General features: G+C 49.5%; 1 protein-coding gene across 1 annotated transcript; it reads left to right on the top strand.

Moving 5' to 3' along the window:
- Positions 1 to 3,001: 3,001 nt before the first annotated feature.
- LOC120973784 (uncharacterized) lies at positions 3,002 to 4,974 on the top strand. The gene is made up of 4 exons (XM_045233352.2): positions 3,002 to 3,695; positions 4,264 to 4,361; positions 4,456 to 4,476; positions 4,555 to 4,974. Exons 1-4 carry the CDS (start codon positions 3,321 to 3,323, stop codon positions 4,757 to 4,759), a joined length of 699 nt encoding a protein of 232 aa, XP_045089287.1. The 5' UTR covers positions 3,002 to 3,320; the 3' UTR covers positions 4,760 to 4,974.
- Positions 4,975 to 20,797: the final 15,823 nt, after the last annotated feature.

Genomic DNA, 20,797 nt, shown 5'->3' on the forward strand with positions numbered 1-20,797 from the left:
TTTTTTTTTAAATTTTGGCTGATGAATACTGTGCAACCATTGCCCATCTTAGACATTGAAAAAATATATTTTTGCGCAACCCTTTCCCCTCAATATTTTCCCGCCAACGCTTTCCCTCCATATGTTCCCGCCACCCGTTTCCCGCCAACCCCTTCCCGCCATATCTTCCTACCACCCGTTTCCCGCCAACCCCTTCCCGCCAACCCTTTCCCGCCATACTGCAGTCGTTCTTTCCCGCCATTTTCTCCTCTCTACCTATAAAACCCCCTTCAGACGGAGGTGGATAAGCATTCGAGTGTAGTGTAGTTGAGATGTCCCATTATCCTTTCGATCGTAGTTTTCACCCTGGGATGAGCAGGAATCTTCTGAGGCTAGCTACCGATTTCAGGATGGACAATAGGATAGTTCCATGGGATGAACTCACCGGTAGTGACACCATAATAAATGAGTTGGCTCACCAATTACGTAGGTCTGGGTGGCCTGAAATGACCTATGAGGAGGTACGTAAAGAACTTCTTAGGTTGCATGCATGGTGGAAGAAGGTAGTGGAGCCGAAGAGTGAAACTTTTAGAAGGACTGCAGAAAAGCATCCATTTTTATGGACTGAGGAGAGCGAGGACGAAGATGATATCTTCATGCCGCCGCTTCCGGGTTCTGCATCATCAAAGGGCAAGAGTTCTGCATCGTCTAAGGGCAAGAGTTCTGCATCGTCTAAGGGCAGGAGTACTGCATCCTCGAAGGGCAAGATTTCTGCATCGTCCATGGGTAAGAGTTCTGCATCCTCGAAGGGCAAGAGTTCTGCATCGACGGAGGATGACGATGATGCCTTCATGTAGTTTTTAAGCTGTATTCCAGTTCTACCGTTTAATTCAGATGTACTTGCATTATTAGTTTGTACTCTCTTATTGTAGGGCATTATGTTCTATCTTAATTTCATTATGTAGTTGTTGCACGATGTTCGATATTAGTGGAGGGCAAGAAAATGCCACTACTTTATTCTATAACTATATTTTTTTTCCATTACGACACGGTACAACTGAAAATAAGATACATCGTACAATTGAGATAAAGCTACATTTAACTACTGAAATAAAGCTACATTAAACTGCAGAAATAAAGATACAAATGATTGCGAAATTTAAAATACTACCACAGGAATCTACTGAGTCCAGCGTGGATATTTTCCTTTTCCATCGCCAGCTTCTTCTGCTGCCTTGGCCTCACGAGCCCTTTCTTTCTCTGCCTCTCCGCCTCACGAGCCTCCTTTCGCTGTCGTTCCTGCTCCTCCATGCGAAGAGCCTCTTCCCTGTTTTTCTTTCCTAAATCCTGGAAAAAACGGTGTTGCTCCGCATAATATTCTTTTAACTCTCTCTCTCTCTCTCGCTCTGCTTTCTCCTCAGCTTCCGCTTTCTCGCGTCGCTCTTCCGCATAGAAACTATTCCACGCACGGCGACTTCTTTCACGAATCTCAGTCACTGCCCAAGCCAGCATCTCCGTGTCAATCCAACGATAGTACATGCATAGAGGCGGAGGAGACTACAACAAGAAACAAGAATGTTATTAAATAATCTATCAAAATACCAACAATATCTATTTGTGATGGTTAAAGCATACCGGAGGCTTGTCGTACTCTGAAATAGCTATGGGTGGATCTTCCTCATAATTGGCGCACATGAAAAACTTCATGCCCAACCAATCTGAAAAATTTGTAACCTCCTTCACCTTGCAAAGATCGCCACACCAACACCGCAGGACTGCCACCCCCGGAGGCAAACTTGCATTCTTCATTTTCCTCGGCCTAATGCTTTGATCCGAGCAAGGCAAACTCATACCGAGTAAGAAAATGTGTTACACACTTTGCGCAGTGGCGATTTCGAGGATGGCTGGACGAGAGCCTCGGTGTCTCCTTTTATAAGCTCAGACGATAAATGATGGTGAGAAAATAAAGCGGGAAATTTTAGGATCCCTGTAGTGTCGGCACAACAGGTTCCCGCAGCCTCGGATTCCCGCAGTGCCGTCGCATCCGCTGAAGAAAGCCGGAGTGATTCCCGTCCGTCAAATTCATTGTCGTCCGCGCGCGTAGGAATGAGCGCCCTTTGCAACAGGGAAAATCGCCCTAAATCACGCGCGTGGGAATGAGCGCGTGCAAAGCAACATGGAATCACGCACGGCCCGTCTGCGTCCGTTGTCGCGTCTACACCAGAGATGCCGCCTGCTCCCGTGGCGGCCTGGCCCACACCTCGGCCCGCGTGCAGCAGGGGCTGTCGGCCAGGGAAGCGGTAGCCGCAGCGCCCGCCGCATCGCCCGGTGGCCGCATGGCCCACAAGGCCCACCCCGTTCCGTCCCGACTGCTGGCGCTGTGCAGATAACGTTATACCCCGCGCGGCCGCCTCCTGCTGTGACGGAAGGGCCCGCCGCCTCCTTGCGTGGCGGCAGGTGCCACGTGTCGCCTGCCGCGCCTGCCGCCACTAGTGAAGGGGTCTTTTTTGACAATTTTATCCGCGGGTAGTCTTTTTGGCAATAGCGTTCGGCAGGGGTCCTTTTGACAAAAAATCCACATCCGCACATCAATCCCATCCAGAAACCAGAATTTCACTCGCAAACCCAGCGGTCAGCAGAGCGCGCGCACGCACAAACTCGGCGGATTGGTGGCTGGTCTACACGCCGGGCAAGTGACGGCATCACCGCGTGCGCCGGACGGCGACTAGACGTGGTGTGACGGACGGACGGACGGACGACGGGGCGGTCAGGTACGTAGTACTCCCTCCTTAAATTAATATAAAAGCGTTTAGATTACTACTTTAGTGATTAAACACTCTTATATTTTTTTCGGAGGTAGTACATACGAAATACCCCCGTTTCTTTCTTTCCGTGTGCCGCTGGGCCTCCCGTCAGCAAGCAAGCAGTGCAGTGGAGTACAGTAGGTACGTTGGCGCGAGCGTAATCGAGCCACTGCTCCACGTCTCCCCACGCCGCAGGGACGCGTTGGGCTGCGCCAAGTACGTACCTACGTAGTCGCAGGCCAAGCCACAGGCGCGTACCACCACCACCACCACTACGCCTCCCTCAGCCCTGCTCAGCTGCCCCAGACCCAGTGGCCAGTGGGGATCAAGCCAGCCGGAAAAGAGAGGCAAAGCAAGCAAGGGAGAGAGAGAGAGATAGAGAGTTTTTTTTTTGGGGTTGGGTTCGGAGACGGAGCGCCTGCGCGAATGAGGAATCATGGCTGATGGCTACCCCGTCGAAAGGTCGGCATCTTTTATCCCATTCCCATTGTTGGCAAATGAAGGGAGAAGAAGCGCCCAGCAAAAGGCGCGCACCGTATGTATCATTGCCCTCTAGCCTCTACTACTCACTCTACTGCCACCCCGCCCAGGCCCATCCTACGTCCTAGTACTGCTTCACTCTACGCCGTACCGTCTCCACGGCTCCACACCACCGCGGGGCGGAGGAAGCGCCTCCTCTCCTCTCCTCCGCGCGTGCTCCCGGGCACACCTCCACTCCACCGCTTTGCTTTGCCTCGCCTTGCCTTGCCTCGCCTCGCCCCTGCCGTCGCGCATTTGGCACTTGCCTGCTCGATCCCCCGTCCCCCCTCCTCTTCATACTCGCTCCGCCACTTGCCTGCCGGTGTGTGCCTTCCTCCTCGGAGACATTGTCGGTGCTCTGCTCCTTCCCTCCCCGCCCGCCCGCCGGAGAAGGTAGGTTCTCGGTCTCTTGTTCTATCTCGCTTCTGCCTCACGCCCCCCATTTCTCCGATTGCCTCCTCTCAACTCTCGACCCCCGACCGTTTTTTCGTCACCGTAGCACTCGTACTGGTCAGCACTAGCTTCGAATGCCGCCGGCGATCTCTGCTTCCGCTTCTGCTCTTGGAAATGACACCTGCATGTGGTTTCGTCGTCTTCTCACTCTTGTGAAATGCCTCACACCCCACACCTCGCCTCGCCTGCTTCAACGACTAGTTCTAGCAGTGATCCTATAGGAAGGGTGGGGCGTTCACCTCGTTCCCTTGTTCGACCCCACGCCCCGCCATGCTCCAGGCCGAGGCGAGCTCGCTTCCCAGAAGACGACATTCCGTCGAGCACCTAAGCTGGGCTAGTCTGCTAGTATAGCAAGATTCCCGGCGCCATTTTACTCTGAGGCCGGTTTTCAGCCAGCCATGCGGACCCAACCCGACCTCTCTCTCTAGCTTGCTACTACTCTGTTGTCAACTGTTTTAGATCACCTGACTTCATACATGGAATGCTGAAGGTTTTCTTGATCTGTCAGGTCGCGGCCACCACCAAGAAGACGCCCAACTCCCGCATCCCGAAGTACCCCAGCCTACCGTCGCAGCTGCTGTGCCAAGTCCAAACATCACCATGCATGTACGTGCACACGGTTCATCTTCAGGTTCAGGTCTAGGGGTTAGTGGTCGTAAGCATTATCATTACCACTGTTGAATGCTTGTATTTTGCACAGGCTGACAAGGACGCCGATGAGGTTTACGCACATATGACCCTTCAACCAGTAAACTCTGTAAGACTGTCGCACCTGATCCGAAGATCCTGTCAATTTCAGGAAACCGACGTGTTCCCGATCCCGTGTCTCGGCAGCTATGCCAAGAGCAAAGCATCCAGCTGAGTACTTCTGCAAGAAATTGACCTCGAGCGATACGAGCACTCACGGCGGGTTCTCGGTGCCGCGAAGAGCTGCAGAGAAGCTGTTCCCACATTTTCTTCTGCCCACTTGGTTGTTCTCCGTGAATGCTTCAGCTCATACATAGGTTTTGTCTTTGGACTTGTAGGATTACTCGATGCAACCTCCGAATCAGGAGCATATCGTCCGAGATTTGCATGATAACATGTGGACGTTTCGTCACATTTATCGTGGTAGGGTCGAATACTGTTTGACTTGCTTTTAGCTTGTACATTCGTTCAAGGGTACATAATTTAGGTGTCCTGGGTCCCTGTCTTCTAGAAGTTTCTTCGTTTGGTGCTACTTACAGGACAACCAAAGCGACATCTTCTAACGACTGGATGGAGTCTGTTTGTTGGCGCAAAACGGCCAAAGCGACATCTTGTTCTAGAATGAAATGAAATACCTTGAGAGATGCGATTTGTGAAAAAAAAACAAATTCATGGGCTTTTTGGGGTCAATAGTATCATGTGTTGAAAAGCCACAACTTTGTCCTTTTTGTACAACCCTCCTTTCAACGTATTTCGTCCTAAAAATTTACACACATGTGTGTTATGCCTCCATGTATATAGTATTTTTTTCAGGATTTTTTGAAATGTAAAAATATGAATTTTGTTGAATTTTGATTTTTTTTAACTGGCCTCCATGGAGGCTGAGCTCCAAAATCAATTTTCGTGTATCAATGCAATTGAAACAGCCCATATAGGAGAAACCATATATAAGATTCTAGTGTACAAATAAAAAATCCCACACAGAAAAAAATCCTAATTAAATATACCATATAGAAGAAATAATGTAACATTCCATTGCACAAATAAAAACTCCCACATAGAAAAATTCCTAGGATTTTACAATTTCGGTTTTCAGAACACTAGCATCCTTGGATTAGATGAGACCACATTTTCTAGAGAAAAATGCTGATGATTGTCGACCACCATGGTGGACGTTTTCAAAATAAAAATTTCCACAGCGCGGAAACTTTATAATTCTTTTTGTGAACACACATAAACATATATACCTTGTATATGCACAATTTCATAACATTATACATTTATACTTTCACAGGTGGCGTACAAAAAAAGACAAATTCGTATTTCCAATATGGGTCGACCTTTTTTGTGGTTGTGCCGGGTTTTTTCTGTAAGGCCAACAAATCACAATCTTTTCAAACGAATTTTGACACGTTCAAGCGGAGCACATATAATTTTCACGTACTTTTTTCGAACTTTTCTAAAAAATTAAATGAGATTTTTTTTATTTTCTTTCTATAAAATGGTCCTCCGGGTGCGCACGCCGAAGTGGCTTTTTTTTAGGCAACGCCGAAGTGACTTTTGAAGCTGATTGACAAAGATAAGTTCCCAAGGGCCCAAATCTCAAAAATAAAAAGTGCCGAAGGGCTTGTTGGCCATCCTTTTTCTTCTCAACCCACTAAATGGACTTATTTGCCTAAAAAAACTAAATGGACAGGAACCCCTAAAGAACTAAATGGACTGAACTTTGCTTTTAAACAAATGGGGCCGAGTTACAGCCACACAGAGCCCGCATTATATCACGAAGCTTTTCTTTCTTCCATTCCATGCCATGTTTAGCAACCGGAATGCCCCATCATATTAAGCTAACCATCTTTATCCCTAAAAAAAGCTTTAGCTATCATTTTTTTTTGCGGGTGATGTTTAGCTATCATTTGAGACCGCAAACTTGTGAGCAAGAAAAACACGAGAATACACTCTCAGCAGTGAGCATCAACGGTGCGAACGAAGCCCACACTATTATCCCGAATTAGTAGTCCCCGTAGTGAAGGAAAACAGATATGAAGGAAAACCTTTCGATGTGGTACACCATGTGTATCATAACAATATGAACCCACCTGGCAAAATGTGTTTAAAAAAAAGGAAAGTTTTGGCACAACTTTATCTATTTATTTTTTTGACGGGAAGGTCTTTATGGCTGTGTCTCAAATAATGGTTACATCGTCTGCTAATTTTTTTAGCAATAGTACCCGGAGATGCAATCATCCATAAAGAAGGGGTGTTTGCACGCCCTCACTCAGCTAGCTCATGAGCAACTACATCTGATTGTCTATTACAATGCTCAATAGTAATCTTTTCGCACTCTCGTAATAACTCTCTACAATCATCTAAAATTGGAGTCGGCACCATAAAATGTCCCTCATTAGATGTATAGCATCGACCACAACATAATTGTCCATCCTCACCAAGACATTATTGCACTTCATACTTTGAAGTAACTTTAAACCTTCAAGTAATGCCGCCGCTTCCGCAGAGATGACATCTGCCACATGCTCAAGGCGAGAAGCAGAAGCAGCAATGAAATTACCTCTGCCTCTAATTATCGCCCCACATGACCCTAAATGCATATCCCCAATAAAAGACGCATCAACGTTTAGAATTTTTTGTGTTGCCAAAACAATGGGTCATGTGTTCCGTCTAAGTGCAATAGTTTGTTTCGCTGCCGCTCGTGTGAAGTTAAGAGCCTATGCATGGATGGCGAGCGCCGATCGCAACGACGTCTGCACTTGCTCCCCACTGACCTGCTGTCTACGATGCCACCATACGCACCAGCTCGTTGTAGCTAACAACTCTATAAGCTCTATCTTGTCGTCATAATTGTGCTGTGTCGATTGATCACACAAGAGGCACACCAGAACCCGAGCGATCAACAAGCAACGCATCACGTACGACCCTCTCAATCCCAAGCGCAGCCCATACTGCCTTTGCTCTTACGCAGTTAAACAAAGCATGCTTGATATCTTGTGCTACCGCTATGCAAATTGGGCATTGAGAAATATTGCCAATGTGACGGTTTGCAAGAACACAAAAACAGGGAATAGCATTACATAGACATCTCCATAGGAAGATCTTAATTTTTCCTGACAGTTTTAGACTCCAAATTTTCCTCCATACCAGGTGTGGCCGGGAACCACAATGGTGACTTGGACTAGTGCTTTCATTGTATGTATCCTCCCATTCTTTATAATAGGTTGAACGTACTGAGAAAATGCCGCTTTTTGGAAGGTGCCATGCAACGTAATCCTCCGTTATTTGATGGTGTAGTGGAATCTGCAGAACACGCTATGCGTCAATATGCCAAAAGTTGTCCCGGAGTAGTTGTCCATCCTACTCCCCTGTAATTGGGTCTATAAGATCATTCACTCTTGACAATACTTGATTACCTTTTCTGTCACCACTTTCCTTGCTGCACTGCTTGGAATCCAATTATCGCTTCAAATATCTATTTTTGCACCATCTCCAACTCTCGAAATGTGGCCATTCTTGAAGGTTTGGATCCCTGTCCATATACTCTGTCATACATACAATGACCCTTTTTTAATTCACAGTTAAGAATATCCCCATAAGGGTAATGTCCAGCTCTCAACACTCTGGCACACAATGATTCAATGTTCTCAATCAACCGCCAACACTGTTTTGCCAGCATCGCCAATTTGGAACTGTGAACGTCACGAAAACCCATACCTCCTTGCTCCTTTGGTACACACATTTTTCACCAGGCAAACCAATGCATCCTGCGTTGGCCATCCTTGTCACCCCGCCAATACTACAACATTGCATCAGTGACCCCTTTACAAATTTTCTTCGGGAATTTAAACAAACTCATCGCGCATGTAGGGATGGCTTGGGCCACTGCTTTCAGTAAGGCCTCCTTGCCTTCAAAGGAGAGTGTTCTCTCTTTCCATCCATTTACTAATTTCTGGATCCTATCTATTAAGTGTTTGAAACAATTAACCGGATCAACATCAATCATCGAGGGGAGCCCCAAATTTTTATCCGACAGTGATTCCGTCTTAATATTCAGTATTTGACGTATCTCGACTTTAACCTCCACATTAGTATAGGTAAGCGAAGCCAAATGCTCTAACTTTATCTACTATAAATGGAGTAAAGAGATGAAAATTCTTCTCCCTTTTATTCTCTCTCACATTTTTTTCCTACTAATTATAGTTCGGGTTTTGCTCACACTCTGCAAGGGCCTTGTTATGATGCAGAATAAAAGAGAGAAGAATTTGTCAGCAAATGGACCGTCGATTGAGGACTTGAAGGAGAGGATCGGTGTGCTTCAGAAAGCCAAAGTGAGCTGGGTATATAGATCGGCAAATGAGGCAGCCCACTCTTTGGCTATGTAGGGTTTATGTTGTGATGGTACTAGTTTATTTTGAGACTCTGCTCCCCCAGATTTGCACTGCATTTTGCATGTTATATCCTCGGAAATATCTGAGAACTATATTTGCATAAAGTTCTAGGTTTTCCTAAAAAAAACATATCGAACCGCGGGGGAGGCAGGCACGCCCAGGAACAACGATCGTCGCCGCAGTAGGAGTACTACGAGCACCAGGCAACACGAGCGAACATACACATACGGGAGGACGAGACGGGACGGGGCGGCCCGGAAAGCACGCGTCACATCCCATCCGCAGCCACTCACTCCATGATTCCCTCGCGCCAGCGCCATCCAGTCCGCCTGCCCGTTCCTTTTTTACCCGCCGTACCGTCGTCCCTTCCCCGGGCGTGCTCCTCGGCCCCCGCGCCCCGCCCCGCCCCGCCCGATCCCAGCCGTCCGCCGCCATCCTCCTCACGCGCGGCGTACGAGACGAGGCAGGCGTAGGCCGCGCGTGGCATGCGACGACAAGGACCCGCCGGAGTAGCCTGGTCCGGCCGGCCGAGCACGCGCCCCACCCACGGGCACCACCGGAAAAGCTAGTGGAGAAACGAACGACGTGGTCAATAAAGCCGGTGCTCTTTCCCCTCGCCGTCCTTCTGCTTGGCCTCGCCTGGCTTCCGTCCGTCCGTCCGTAGTCTCTTTTCTTTCTCTTTGCAGCTGCGCGCCCTTTTCCCCCTTTGGTCATGGCCATGGCCGGACCACGTCCATGGTTCGAGCCACCGGACTTTCCATCAGGTCGATCGGGTCGCTTGGGTGGGACTGCCCGCTATAGGTTCCTGTCCAATCCATCTAAAACCACGTCTAATCATGGCGTACGTACCAGCGGCAGTACTGAGAGATTCCAAGGGCTAACTGCGGCTTTGCTTATTCCATTCCGCGGCGCGTCTTTCCGGGTGACAAAATGGTTGGAGCTCAGGGCTACCTTTGGCCATCTCAAAGCCCATCATTATAGCTCTAGTCTCCCGGGATAACGTAATTAACTCTGCTTACTCAGGGGCTAGCATGCACTCACTGACGTCTGACACTTGTTTTAAATCCGTCTTACCCACATGACAATAAACTCACTGGCATCTGACACTAAACGGATGCATTGTACGAGCACGGGTACCACCATGCCCGTAGAGGTACGCATGTACGTACATGGTACATGGACTGATGAGTAGTAACATGCATGGCACTGTCTGATCCAGTAGCAATGCATGTGCACTACGACTCCGTATCGTACGCAAAGTAGCATGCATGCAACTGTGCACTGCTCACCGCGGCGCCGCAGAGCAAACGTTTTTTCTTTCTGCAAAGTAATATTTTTGTAGTATCGTAAAGAAAGTACTCTTCCCGCTGCGGATATGTTTGCCGTGCAGTGCAGTAATGGGCGCCCAGAGCATCAAACGTGGTACCGAAAGTTACTCATCTGATGGACGACCGGAGAACCGCCGAGGATGCGCGCGCGGTGCTTTTGCTTGCATAGCCCGGCTGCTAGGGCTAGGGGCTTGTGCGGTCCGGTTCACCGGGAGAGTCTCTAGTCCATCTATCCATGGCGCGGCATGGCATGCAGCTTGTGCTGAACCATGCTCCTTTTTGACGATGGAGGATATACCGTGGACGGAACACGGAGGGGAGGCAAATTTGACAAATTTGACTTGTGGTCGAAATCAAATCACAGAATGAACTGTCCGTGAAACTATTTCACGCGGCTGACCTTTTTGTGTGACGCCCGACACGAAGGCGTCACACTACACTGTGCAACGCCTCAAAGATAGGCGCTACACGCCTGGCCAACGTTGCACCTCAGACTGCCTAAAAATTGCTAAGTCATTGTGCAGAGCCTAAGAGCTAGGCGCTGCACTGTATAGTGTGGCGCCTAGCTCTCAGGCGCTGCACTAGTGATTGCACTACAAAATAAAGCAACCACTAGTGCAACGCCTAGAAGCTAGGCGCTACACTGTATAGTGTGGCGTCTAGCTCTCAGGCGCTGCACACTGACTTAGTAATTTTCGGATCACACGGGTGCGACGCTGGCCAGGCGTGTAGCGCCTATCTGTGAGGCGTTGCACAGTGTAGTGTGACGCCTTCGTGTCGGTCGTACACAAAAAGATCAACCGCGTGAAATAGTTTCACGGGCAGTTCATTCTATGATTTGATTTCATTTATAGGTCAAATTTATCAATTTTGCCCCGAGGGAAAGGTGGCTAGCTGGTAGCTTTGCGTAGCTAGCCTAGCATCGAACGGCGCCACTGTGTGAGCAGGATTCACTCCACGGAAATGCATGTCCAAGTTGTCATGCATATCCTACCAGTACGACCCATGACACTACCATTATACTACCACTACCAGTCTACCATACTGGTCCAAGGCAGTGGCACTGTGCGTACAGTACACTGTATACACTCTGTAGTCTGTATTACTATGTCGTTGCCATGCATGTGCATGTACGATCCAAGACCGTGACATCCTGGGCCAGGACAGCAGCACCTGGCAAAATTTTGTGTTTTAACCCTTTTCGCTTAGAAATTCAGGATCTAACCCCTGTTGGAAAGAATTTCGGGATTTGGCCCTTTCGCTACCGCCAGGGGTTCTGGCGGTAGGGTTAGACAGGCTACCGCCAGGGCACCTGGCGGTAGGGTGCGACGGAGGGGAACGGCAGCCGTTTGCCCGAGCTGACGTGGATAAGTAACCTACCGCCAGGGGCCTTGGCGGTAGCCTGTCTAACCCTACCGCCAGAACACCTGGCGGTAGGTGGTGGCTGGGTTTTTGCCTCGGAAAGTTTCTGTAACGAAATATCGAAGTGCCCTGGCGGTAGGTTGTGTGACCTTACCGCCAGGGTCCATGGCGGTAGGGTCCTGTGTTTTATGAGTTTCAAGTTTAATTGCTTGCTTCTTTTCAAAATCAATATCACAGCAATGATATAGAGCCTAAAAAACTGATCTCAAACAATTAAACTTAGGCATCACATACACATTAATAAAACTTGAAGTATATAGACATGTCTTTTACCATGAAAATATATACTCATTTCTTTTACCAGGAAAGTATACTCATATTGACAAGAACAAATGGCATGAAGTTAACTTAATGTTCAAACTGAATTGATAATGAACAAATGGCATTACAAGAGGCACATAGTTTCATTATTCATCGAGAACATAATTGAAAGACACAAGACAAACTAATAGGACGATTTGCTGATAAGTTCGAAGAGCGAGCAGACATCATCTTCTTCAGAGCTCCTCGTATGTTAGCCCGGGCCGTGGAGACAGAAACGGCAGCGGATCCACCGGTTCACGCGGAGGCGGAACGCTGGTCGGCATCCGACCGTTCAAGCACTCCCACCTTGCCCTGCCCGCTGGAGTTTCCGCCTCCGCCCTTCCCCAGTTGATGATATCGAACGCAGATGCACTTGGGGGCGGCATCCTGGCTCTCTCCTCCGCATTGCTCTCGAAGTAGATTCTCCGGCCCAAATTGCTCAGGAGATAGTTGGCGTAATTCTGCGCAACTTCAATGCACGCTTCCCGGCGGACACGGCAGATACTTGGATCTGCCTCCATCTCCGCCTTCACTTCCTTCCACTCCTTCACGCTGTGCGACCAAGCCATGACATCGTCAACGATCCGCTCTGCCCTCTCGTGCCACCGCTTTGCCCTCATGGCCTCTAGGACCTCGTCTGAGACAAATCCCACCGGCTGTAACAGCTCGGGGAAGGTCTCGTACAAGTACGGGAGCGGCATCTCTGACGGAATGTGCTGGAGAGGAGTGGGAGGAGCTGGCGGTGATGGAGTTGGCGGTGCTTGCTCCAAGCTTTCGTACCTAAACATATAGATTCATCACACAAAGGTTAATCACCTTGAAAAAAAATCTAAACCTAGGATTCATCATTTCATCATGTGGTCAAATGCATCATACCATATCATATTTCTCCAACAACATCCAACATGCATCATATCATATTGTTTTCAAAAACAAAACCACGAACCAGGGTTCATCTTGAGGGGTTAATCATTTTTACTCCAACAAAATCCACTACTTGCATCATATAACATCGACATGCATCCTATATCAAAACAAATATCTCCAATATTCATCATATCATAAAAAAAATTAACACAAAAATTATGAACTAGGTTCATTTTGAGAGTTCAACATTTGAATGAAGGAATTGAAGGAGCTTACTTTGCTTTCTTCGTTAGAATCAACCTAAATCAATCCTAGGGTTCAAAAAAATTAAATCTAGTGCAAAAAGGGGAATGATTTGAATCAAATAATGCGACGAATCGGAAGCTATTTGACTAAAATTAATTGAAGGGATCGAAGGAGCTTACTTTGCTTTCTTCGGGGCCATCTCGATCCGCAAAAACGGTGAACAAACGACGAAGATCAGAGGGGGGAGTGGAGGAGATGAGAGAGGGGGCGAGAGGAAGAACTCCTCTATTCTTGGGGCCGCTGGTTGGGGGGAGAAGGGGGAGGGGTGAGGCGGCCCGCGGCTTATAACTGCCCTAAACCCTACCGCCAGGGTCCCTGGCGGTAGGATCGGACAGGCTACCGCCAGGACCAGCGGCGGTAGGGTGGGACGGAGGGGGACGGAGACCGGTAACGCTGCTGACGTGGATAAGTATCCTACCGCCGCAGGTTCTGGTGGTAGGCTGTCTAACCCTACCGCCAGAACCCCTGGCGGTAGGAAAAATGGTTAAATCCAGATTTTTTTTCCAACAGGGGTCAAATCCTGAATTTTTATGCGAAAAGGGTCAAAATACGAAATTTTCCCGCAGCACCGCACGTACAGTACACAGTGCATACTGCTCCGTAGTCTGTACTCCTACTACTATGTCTACGCGGTGCCTAAGGATCCTCTTTGGGGGCCATTTCGCCGCAAGGAAAATATGTTTGGGAGCCATTTCACAGCTGTACTGTCAAAGTTTGACAGAGTCGTGTCTCAATTTTCACTATTAAAACTGAAACCATGTGCCCCTGGCTAAGCATATCACCTCCACCTGTTGATGTTGCCATGCATATACATGTAGTACGATCCAAGGCACTGACATACTGATCCAAGACAGTACAACAGTACGTGTACATACTGTATTACTTCGCGTCTCTGCGATGCCTAATTAAGAAAAGATTCACCTTTCGGAGCCATGCATTTTCCCGGCAAGGAAAAACATACTGTTGTGGCTTGGTCGATATCAATTCTCCACAGTTGCGCGCACTGTCAAATTTCGACTGACCTATCTTGAAATTTTGTCGCTAAGACTGGGCTTGTGCGTGGCTAAGCCTATAATTCAAGCACGCGCCTTCACTGTACGTGTGCAGGGTTCGCTCCAAACTTCAGAGACGTGCATGTCGATGTTGGCATGTTGGCATGCATGCATGTAAATACTACTGTATACGCAGACACCTGATACTGCACATACAATACACAACCTACATACTCTGGGACGTCGACGGCTCGTGTATGGGAGCCAGCTCCCCGCGTGAAAATTGATTAATATACGCAACATCTTGGAAGCGGGCGGCATGTGTGGTCAAAATCAAATTTTGGCCGACATGACTTGAAAATTTTGTCGCCCAGATAGAACCGAAATATTTATCTAGTTCCAGTACGTAGTGCACTACCGGTGCAAATGACGTGGCTAAGCAGAGGTTCGCCCTGTGGTGAAGAAGCGGTGAGCAGGTGCGGACGCCATGAATGTGGTTTTGCGAGGGAGCGAGCGGCACGACTGTTTGGGTCATGGCGCAGGCCGAGGCGTGGAAAGGCCCGTCTGCGTCTGCGTGCATGATTACAAGGGACGGGGTGCGCTTTCGATGGATTCCCTCCGAGCTCTCTGCGGCGGTGACGTCATGTGACGCGTCCTGTCCCCCGGTGTGGTCACGCCACGCAACATCCCAGGGATTCTGTCTCCCGCTGCACCAGACAGCCGGGCCCCGGCCTCCCGTCCTCCCTCCTCCTGGTCGCCGTCGACGCCGTCCTCGTCCTCGTCCCCGGTGGGGCGCCGCTGCCGGCCAAGACGCACCAGGTGCCGCCGCAGAACGCTTGTGACTGTACGTCGACGAGGTGGCTGAGGACTACTAGGACAGAAACAAGGGTGGAAACGCGTTCCCGTGCAGGTGGTCGTCAGCCGGCTTCGGCTGGGTGAGTGTGTAGATTTGTTGGTCTTGCGCGCCCTCGGTTCGAAATTTTTCCGGGCGAGCAGGCTGCGCTCTGGACGTCGGCCGGCGTCTCGTTGGGGTTGGGCTCGCCGTGGCAGGCGCGCATGGAAGTGAACGCCGCGTGCGGACGTCGCAGAGGGGGGAGACCTGCCCTGCATGCAGGACGCGGCAGCCGTCGTGTGGTCAAATTTCTTGGCTGTTACTGCACTGCTGGCCGCGCGCTCTGTGCTCGGAAGCGGAAGCGGAGCGCCTCGTTTTGGCATGTCGCACGTCGATGCACCGCGCGCCATGCATGCAGGCGGAACACGACGACGCGTGCCTTACGTGGACGTGGAGCTTGCTCGAGCTTCCTGCCCGAGATCACAGGGCTCGATCGGCGAGGAACCGGAGCCGTCGATGCGTGACCCCGAGTCGCTGACCTCAGATTCCCATTGTCGCCTGTCAACCCGGCGAGATTAATTTCCAGTGAGGTTTTTTCGCGTGGCACGGGGTTAAGCGGGGACATGGCTCAAAAAAGTGAGCCGTGGAAAGGGAGCTCGGCAAAGGTGGCTACGACTTGCATACAACAGGAGGAATATTGATGATTACGGCGATAGATTGCCTCGCCTCTTCTTTTTAGCGAGATAGTAGAAAAGGCCGTGTGAGGCCGGCCGAAGAAGAAACCAACTGTGCGTGCATGTGGATGTGGCGGCCGTGAAACTGTGAAAGTTCTACGTGGTGCTCTCTTTTTTTGCGGGGAAAGTTGTACGTAGTACCTGTGCTCGTGCCTTTGCAACACCACGGCATGCGTCGCGAGCGTGCCATCTCGCAATGTGAAGCCGGACCTTTATCCTGTAGTGGCGGAAAGGGTGGACGTGCCGGCGCCGAAGAAATGATTCCGGCGAGGTAGCACGAGAGCCGGCCACGGCGACGAGCGGCGATCCGCATGATTCCTCGCGTCCATCGATCGATCATCCTGCGAGCTCAAGAGAGAGAGAGGGTGAAAGAAAAGTGACTTTTCATCGTCAACTGCGAAAAAGCGCCGCCGCTTCTCCACACTGGAGAATCTCATTATTGGTCGTGCGTTTTGTTTCACTTTGCTGCCCAGGCCAGGCCAAGCGAACCAAAGCATGTGTGCGTCTCATTATACGATCGAGTGAACGTATCCACACCGGTCCGCCTATAGAAGTATTGACTCCTGCCATCAGATACGGTCGCGTGCGCCGTGGAGAATGCATTGCGCAGCCCGGCCGGCGTGCTGGCTGCTCTCATCAGTCACCCCATCGACCTTTTTCCTCTTCCGAAAGTACGCACAAAGACAGGTCAACCTCGCATTGACTTTTTAGTAAATTTTACATGTAGTCAGTCTGCTTGCCATGTGCTTTGGATGTGGTCATCCGACTCTCAAAGTGCCTATATACCAAACCAATTGTGTGCTAATGTGGTCCCTTTTTTTTCCCCGAGGTTGTACTAATGAGGTTCTGTAGTATATGAACTTTTTTGCCGGAGCATCCTAGTGAGGGAGGCTATCTCTGGTTTAAAAGAATTCCATAACTTTCCTTACAGATTTGTAGTTTTTATAATCGAAACTATCTCTAAACAGCACGTTTGCTTTGTAGACCTAGAAAATACATGGATATTTTCTTTGCTCTACTTTGCTTGCAATTTCAAAGATATTTTTTTCTTCTGGTGAAAGCTACAGTATGCATCTAATCATTTAGAAAAGGGACAAAGAAAGCAAGTGGTTCGGTTCATGTAGAATTCAATTTGCCATGGCATCTAATTCTTACGTTTTCCTATTCCCGCGTTTTGAAAATCATGCGAACCAAAGAAGCCACATGTGTTATCCAACTTGCATCTATCAACTCATATGAAAATAAATGCAATGTTCGTAGAAAGTGACACCCAAGTGTGTTCTGAACAATACAGACCTTGTTACCAAGTTGAGTATAGTAGATGTTTTTTTTCACACTAGGATGGCCTTGTGCCACCAATCTTGCCTTGTTTCGAACAACCACACTGTTCACATCTTACTTGTTCTTGAAAATCCATTTAGTCCCGATGACATTGTGTTCCTCTGTTGGCCTTGGCACTAATTCCCAAACTTGATTGCGCTCGAAGTTGTTGAGTTCATCATGCATTGCTTCAAGCCAGTCCTCATCATCGAGCGCTTCATGTATTTGTTGGGGTTCAACACACGAAACAAACGCGTGACGCTCACAAAAGTTTGACAATTGTCTACGAGTAGTTACCCCTTTTCTCAAGCTTTCAAGCACATTGTCGGTGTCAAAACCGGCGGATCTCGGGTAGGGGGTCCGAACTGTGCGTCTAAGGCGGATGGTAACAGGTGGCGGGGGACACAATGTTTACCCAGGTTCGGGCCCTCTCGATGGAGGTAATGTTGAAAATATGGCCTAGAGGCAATAATAAAATGGTTATTATTGTATTTCCTTGTTCATGGTAATTGTCTATTGTTCATGCTATAATTGTATTAACTGGAAACCGTAATACATGTGTGAATACATAGACCACAACATGTCCCTAGTAAGCCTCTAGTTGACTAGCTCGTTGATCAATAGATGGTTATGGTTTCCTGACTATGGACATTGGATGTCATTGATAACGAGATCACATCATTAGGAGAATGATGTGATGGACAAGACCCAATCCTAAGCATAGCACAAGATCATGTAGTTCGTTTGCTAAGAGCTTTTCTAATGTCAAGTATCATTTCCTTAGACCATGAGATTGTGCAACTCCCGGATACCGTAGGAATGCTTTGGGTGTACCAAACGTCACAACGTAACTAGGTGGCTATAAAGGTGCACTACAGGTATCTCCGAAAGTGTCTGTTGGGTTGGCACGAATCGAGACTGGGATTTGTCACTCCATATGATGGAGAGGTATCTCTGGGCCCACTCGGTAATGCATCATCATAATGAGCTCAACGTGACTAAGGAGTTAGTCACGGGATCATGCGTTACAGAACGAGTAAAGAGACTTGCCGGTAACTAGATTGAACAAGGTATAGGGATACCGACGATCGAATCTCGGGCAAGTAACATACCGATAGACAAAGGGAATTGTATACGAGATTAATTGAATCCCCGACATCGTGGTTCATCCTATGAGATCATCGTGGAACATGTGGGAGCCAATATGGGTATCCAGATCCCGCTATTGGTTATTGGCCGGAGAGGTGTCTCGGTCATGTCTGCATGGTTCCCGAACCCGTAGGGTCTACACACTTAAGGTTCGGTGACGCTAGAGTTGTTATGGGAAATAGTATGTGGTTACCGAAGGTTGTTCGGAGTCCCGGATGAGATCCCGGACGTGACGAGGAACTCCGGAGTGGTCCGGAGGTGAAGATCGATATATTGGACAAAGGGTATTGGAGTCCGGAATTGTTCTGGGAGTACCGGGTGACGACCAGCGTGACCGAAAGGTGTTTCGGAGGCCCCGGCAAGCGTTGGGGGGCCTTATGGGCCAAGGGGAGGGGGCACACCAGCCCACTAAGGGGCTGTGCGCCCCTCCCAACCCCTCTCACGTAACGTGGAGAGGTGGGGGCGCCTCCCCTAGGGCAGCCACCCCTCCCGGCTTGGGGGGCAAGTTTCCCAGGGGTTGGGGGCGCCCAAACCCATCTAGGGTTTCCCCTGTGGCCGCCGCCCCTCCCCTAGGGAACCCTAGGGCGCCTCCTCCACCCCCTTCCCCTATATATAGTGAGGGAGAGAGAGGGCAGCCGCACCCCTGGCCTGGCGCAGCCCTCTCCTCCTCCAACTCCTCCTCCTCCTTCGTAGTGCTTAGCGAAGCTCTGCCGGAGATACACGAGCTCCATTGCCACCATGCCGTCGTGCTGCTGGAGTTCTCCCTCAACCTCTCCTCTCCCCTTGCTGGATCAAGAAGGAGGAGACGTCCCCGGGCTGTACGTGTGTTGAACGCGGAGGCGCCGTCCGTTCGGCGCTAGATCGGATCTTCCGCGATTTGAATCGCTGCGAGTACGACTGCATCAACCGCGTTCTTGTAACGCTTCCGCTTAGCGATCTTCAAGGGTATGAAGATGCACTCCCTCTCTCTCGTTGCTAGCATCTCCTAGATTGATCTTGGTGACACGTAGGAAAATTTTGAATTATTGCTACGTTACCCAACAGGTAATACCCTACTTCCTGCTTGATTGAGCTTGATGATACGAGTATTACAAGAGTTGATCTACCACGAGATCGGAGAGGCTAAACCCTAGAAGCTAGCCTATGGTATGATTGTTGTTGTCCTACGGACTAAAACCGTCCGGTTTATATAGACACCGGAGGGGGCTAGGGTTACACAGAGTCGGTTACAAGGGAGGAAATCTACATATCCGTATTGCCAAGCTTGCCTTCCACGCCAAGGAGATTCCCATCCGGACACGGGACGAAGTCTTGAGTCTTATATCTTCATAGTCCAACAGTCCGGCCAAAGAATATAGTCCGGCTATCCGAGGACCCCCTAATCCAGGACTCCCTCAATAGCCCCTGAACCAGGCTTCAATGACGATGAGCCGGCGCACAGAATGTCTTCGGCATTGCAAGGCGGGTTCCTCCTCCGAATACTCCACAGAAGTTTTTGAACACAAGGATAGTGTCCGGCTCTGCAAAACAAATTCCACATACCACCATAGAGAGAATAATATTTCCACAAATCAAATCTGCTGACACATTCTGTAGCATGACATCATACTATGGCCCGGCCATTATTCGAACTGTTTTTCTCAACCAGCCACTGCACATATCGCGAGGCGGTTTTCTTGGCACGTCTTGTCGAAGCAGAGATCGTGTCCCTTCATCACGGGATTCTCATCAATACGGGTGTGGGTAACCCAACCGCGCCATCAATTAAGGCGCTTGGGGAGTAAGCGGTTTTACCAGGCAAGTGGGGAGGCGCAGAATACCTGCTGCCTTTATAAGGGGATAAGAACGCCCATTTGCACCCACGCTTTCTTCTTCCCAATCCATTCCATTTCGCTCGAGCTCCAACGCCCAAGCGTTTATCCTTTCTGCCCACAAAAGGCCTTCCGAAAATGTCAGGATCCGGAGCAGGAGGCAAGTGGATGGCCTCTACCATCCGGGAGAAGGATATCAAAAAGCTTCGGGGGGCCGGGTATCTGGCCAACAGAATCAGCCACCGTCTCCCGACGGCGGGACAGATCGTCCCTACTCTGGAGCCCCACGAGAGAGTTGTATTCCTCCCTCACTTCGTCCGCGGGCTAGGGTTTCCCCTCCAACCGTTCGTTCGCGGCATCATGTATTATTATGGGATCGATCTTCACGATTTGTCCCCTAATTCCTTCCTCAACACCTCGACATTCATTGGCGTGTGCGAGGCTTTTCTTCGCATCTCGCCACACTTCGGTTTATGGCTGAAGATTTTTAATGTGAAGCCCAAGGTAGTGGGCGGCGAGCACGCCGAGTGCGGGGGCGCTATGGTGAGCAAGATGCCCAACGTCATGTGGCCAACGGGAACCTTTAATGATTCTGTCAAGGAGTGGCAGCAGCAGTGGTTTTATATCACTGAGCCGCGCGGCACGGAATGGGCCGCCTCTCCCGAGTTTCGATCCGGTGCCCCCCTGCGGCTTACATCCTGGGTCAAGAAAGGCCTGGACTGGTCCTCGTCCGATGAACTATCGATGCTCCAGACGCGTGTTAAAGATATGGGAGACAAGAACATTGAACTTGTCAATGTAGTCCAGGTGATGTTAGTTCGCCGGATCCTGCCTTGTCAGCACCGGACTTGCGATCTATGGGAATTCGATCCGGCTAGGCACCAAACCTTGTGA

This window comes from Aegilops tauschii, chromosome 2 (genome assembly GCF_002575655.3).
Source record: "Aegilops tauschii subsp. strangulata cultivar AL8/78 chromosome 2, Aet v6.0, whole genome shotgun sequence".
Classification (NCBI taxonomy): Eukaryota; Viridiplantae; Streptophyta; class Magnoliopsida; order Poales; family Poaceae; genus Aegilops; species Aegilops tauschii.

What these genes read in the sequence shown, in the direction of transcription:
- LOC120973784 (XM_045233352.2), top strand. Translation starts at nt 3,321, where the DNA reads ATGTATCATTGCCCTCTAGCCTCTACTACTCACTCTACTGCCACCCCG. An exon ending in GTCCAAACATCACCATGCAT is followed by an intron (nt 4,362 to 4,455) that starts GTACGTGCACAC and finishes TATTTTGCACAG; the next exon opens with GCTGACAAGGACGCCGATGA. An exon ending in CTGACAAGGACGCCGATGAG is followed by an intron (nt 4,477 to 4,554) that starts GTTTACGCACAT and finishes TGTCAATTTCAG; the next exon opens with GAAACCGACGTGTTCCCGAT.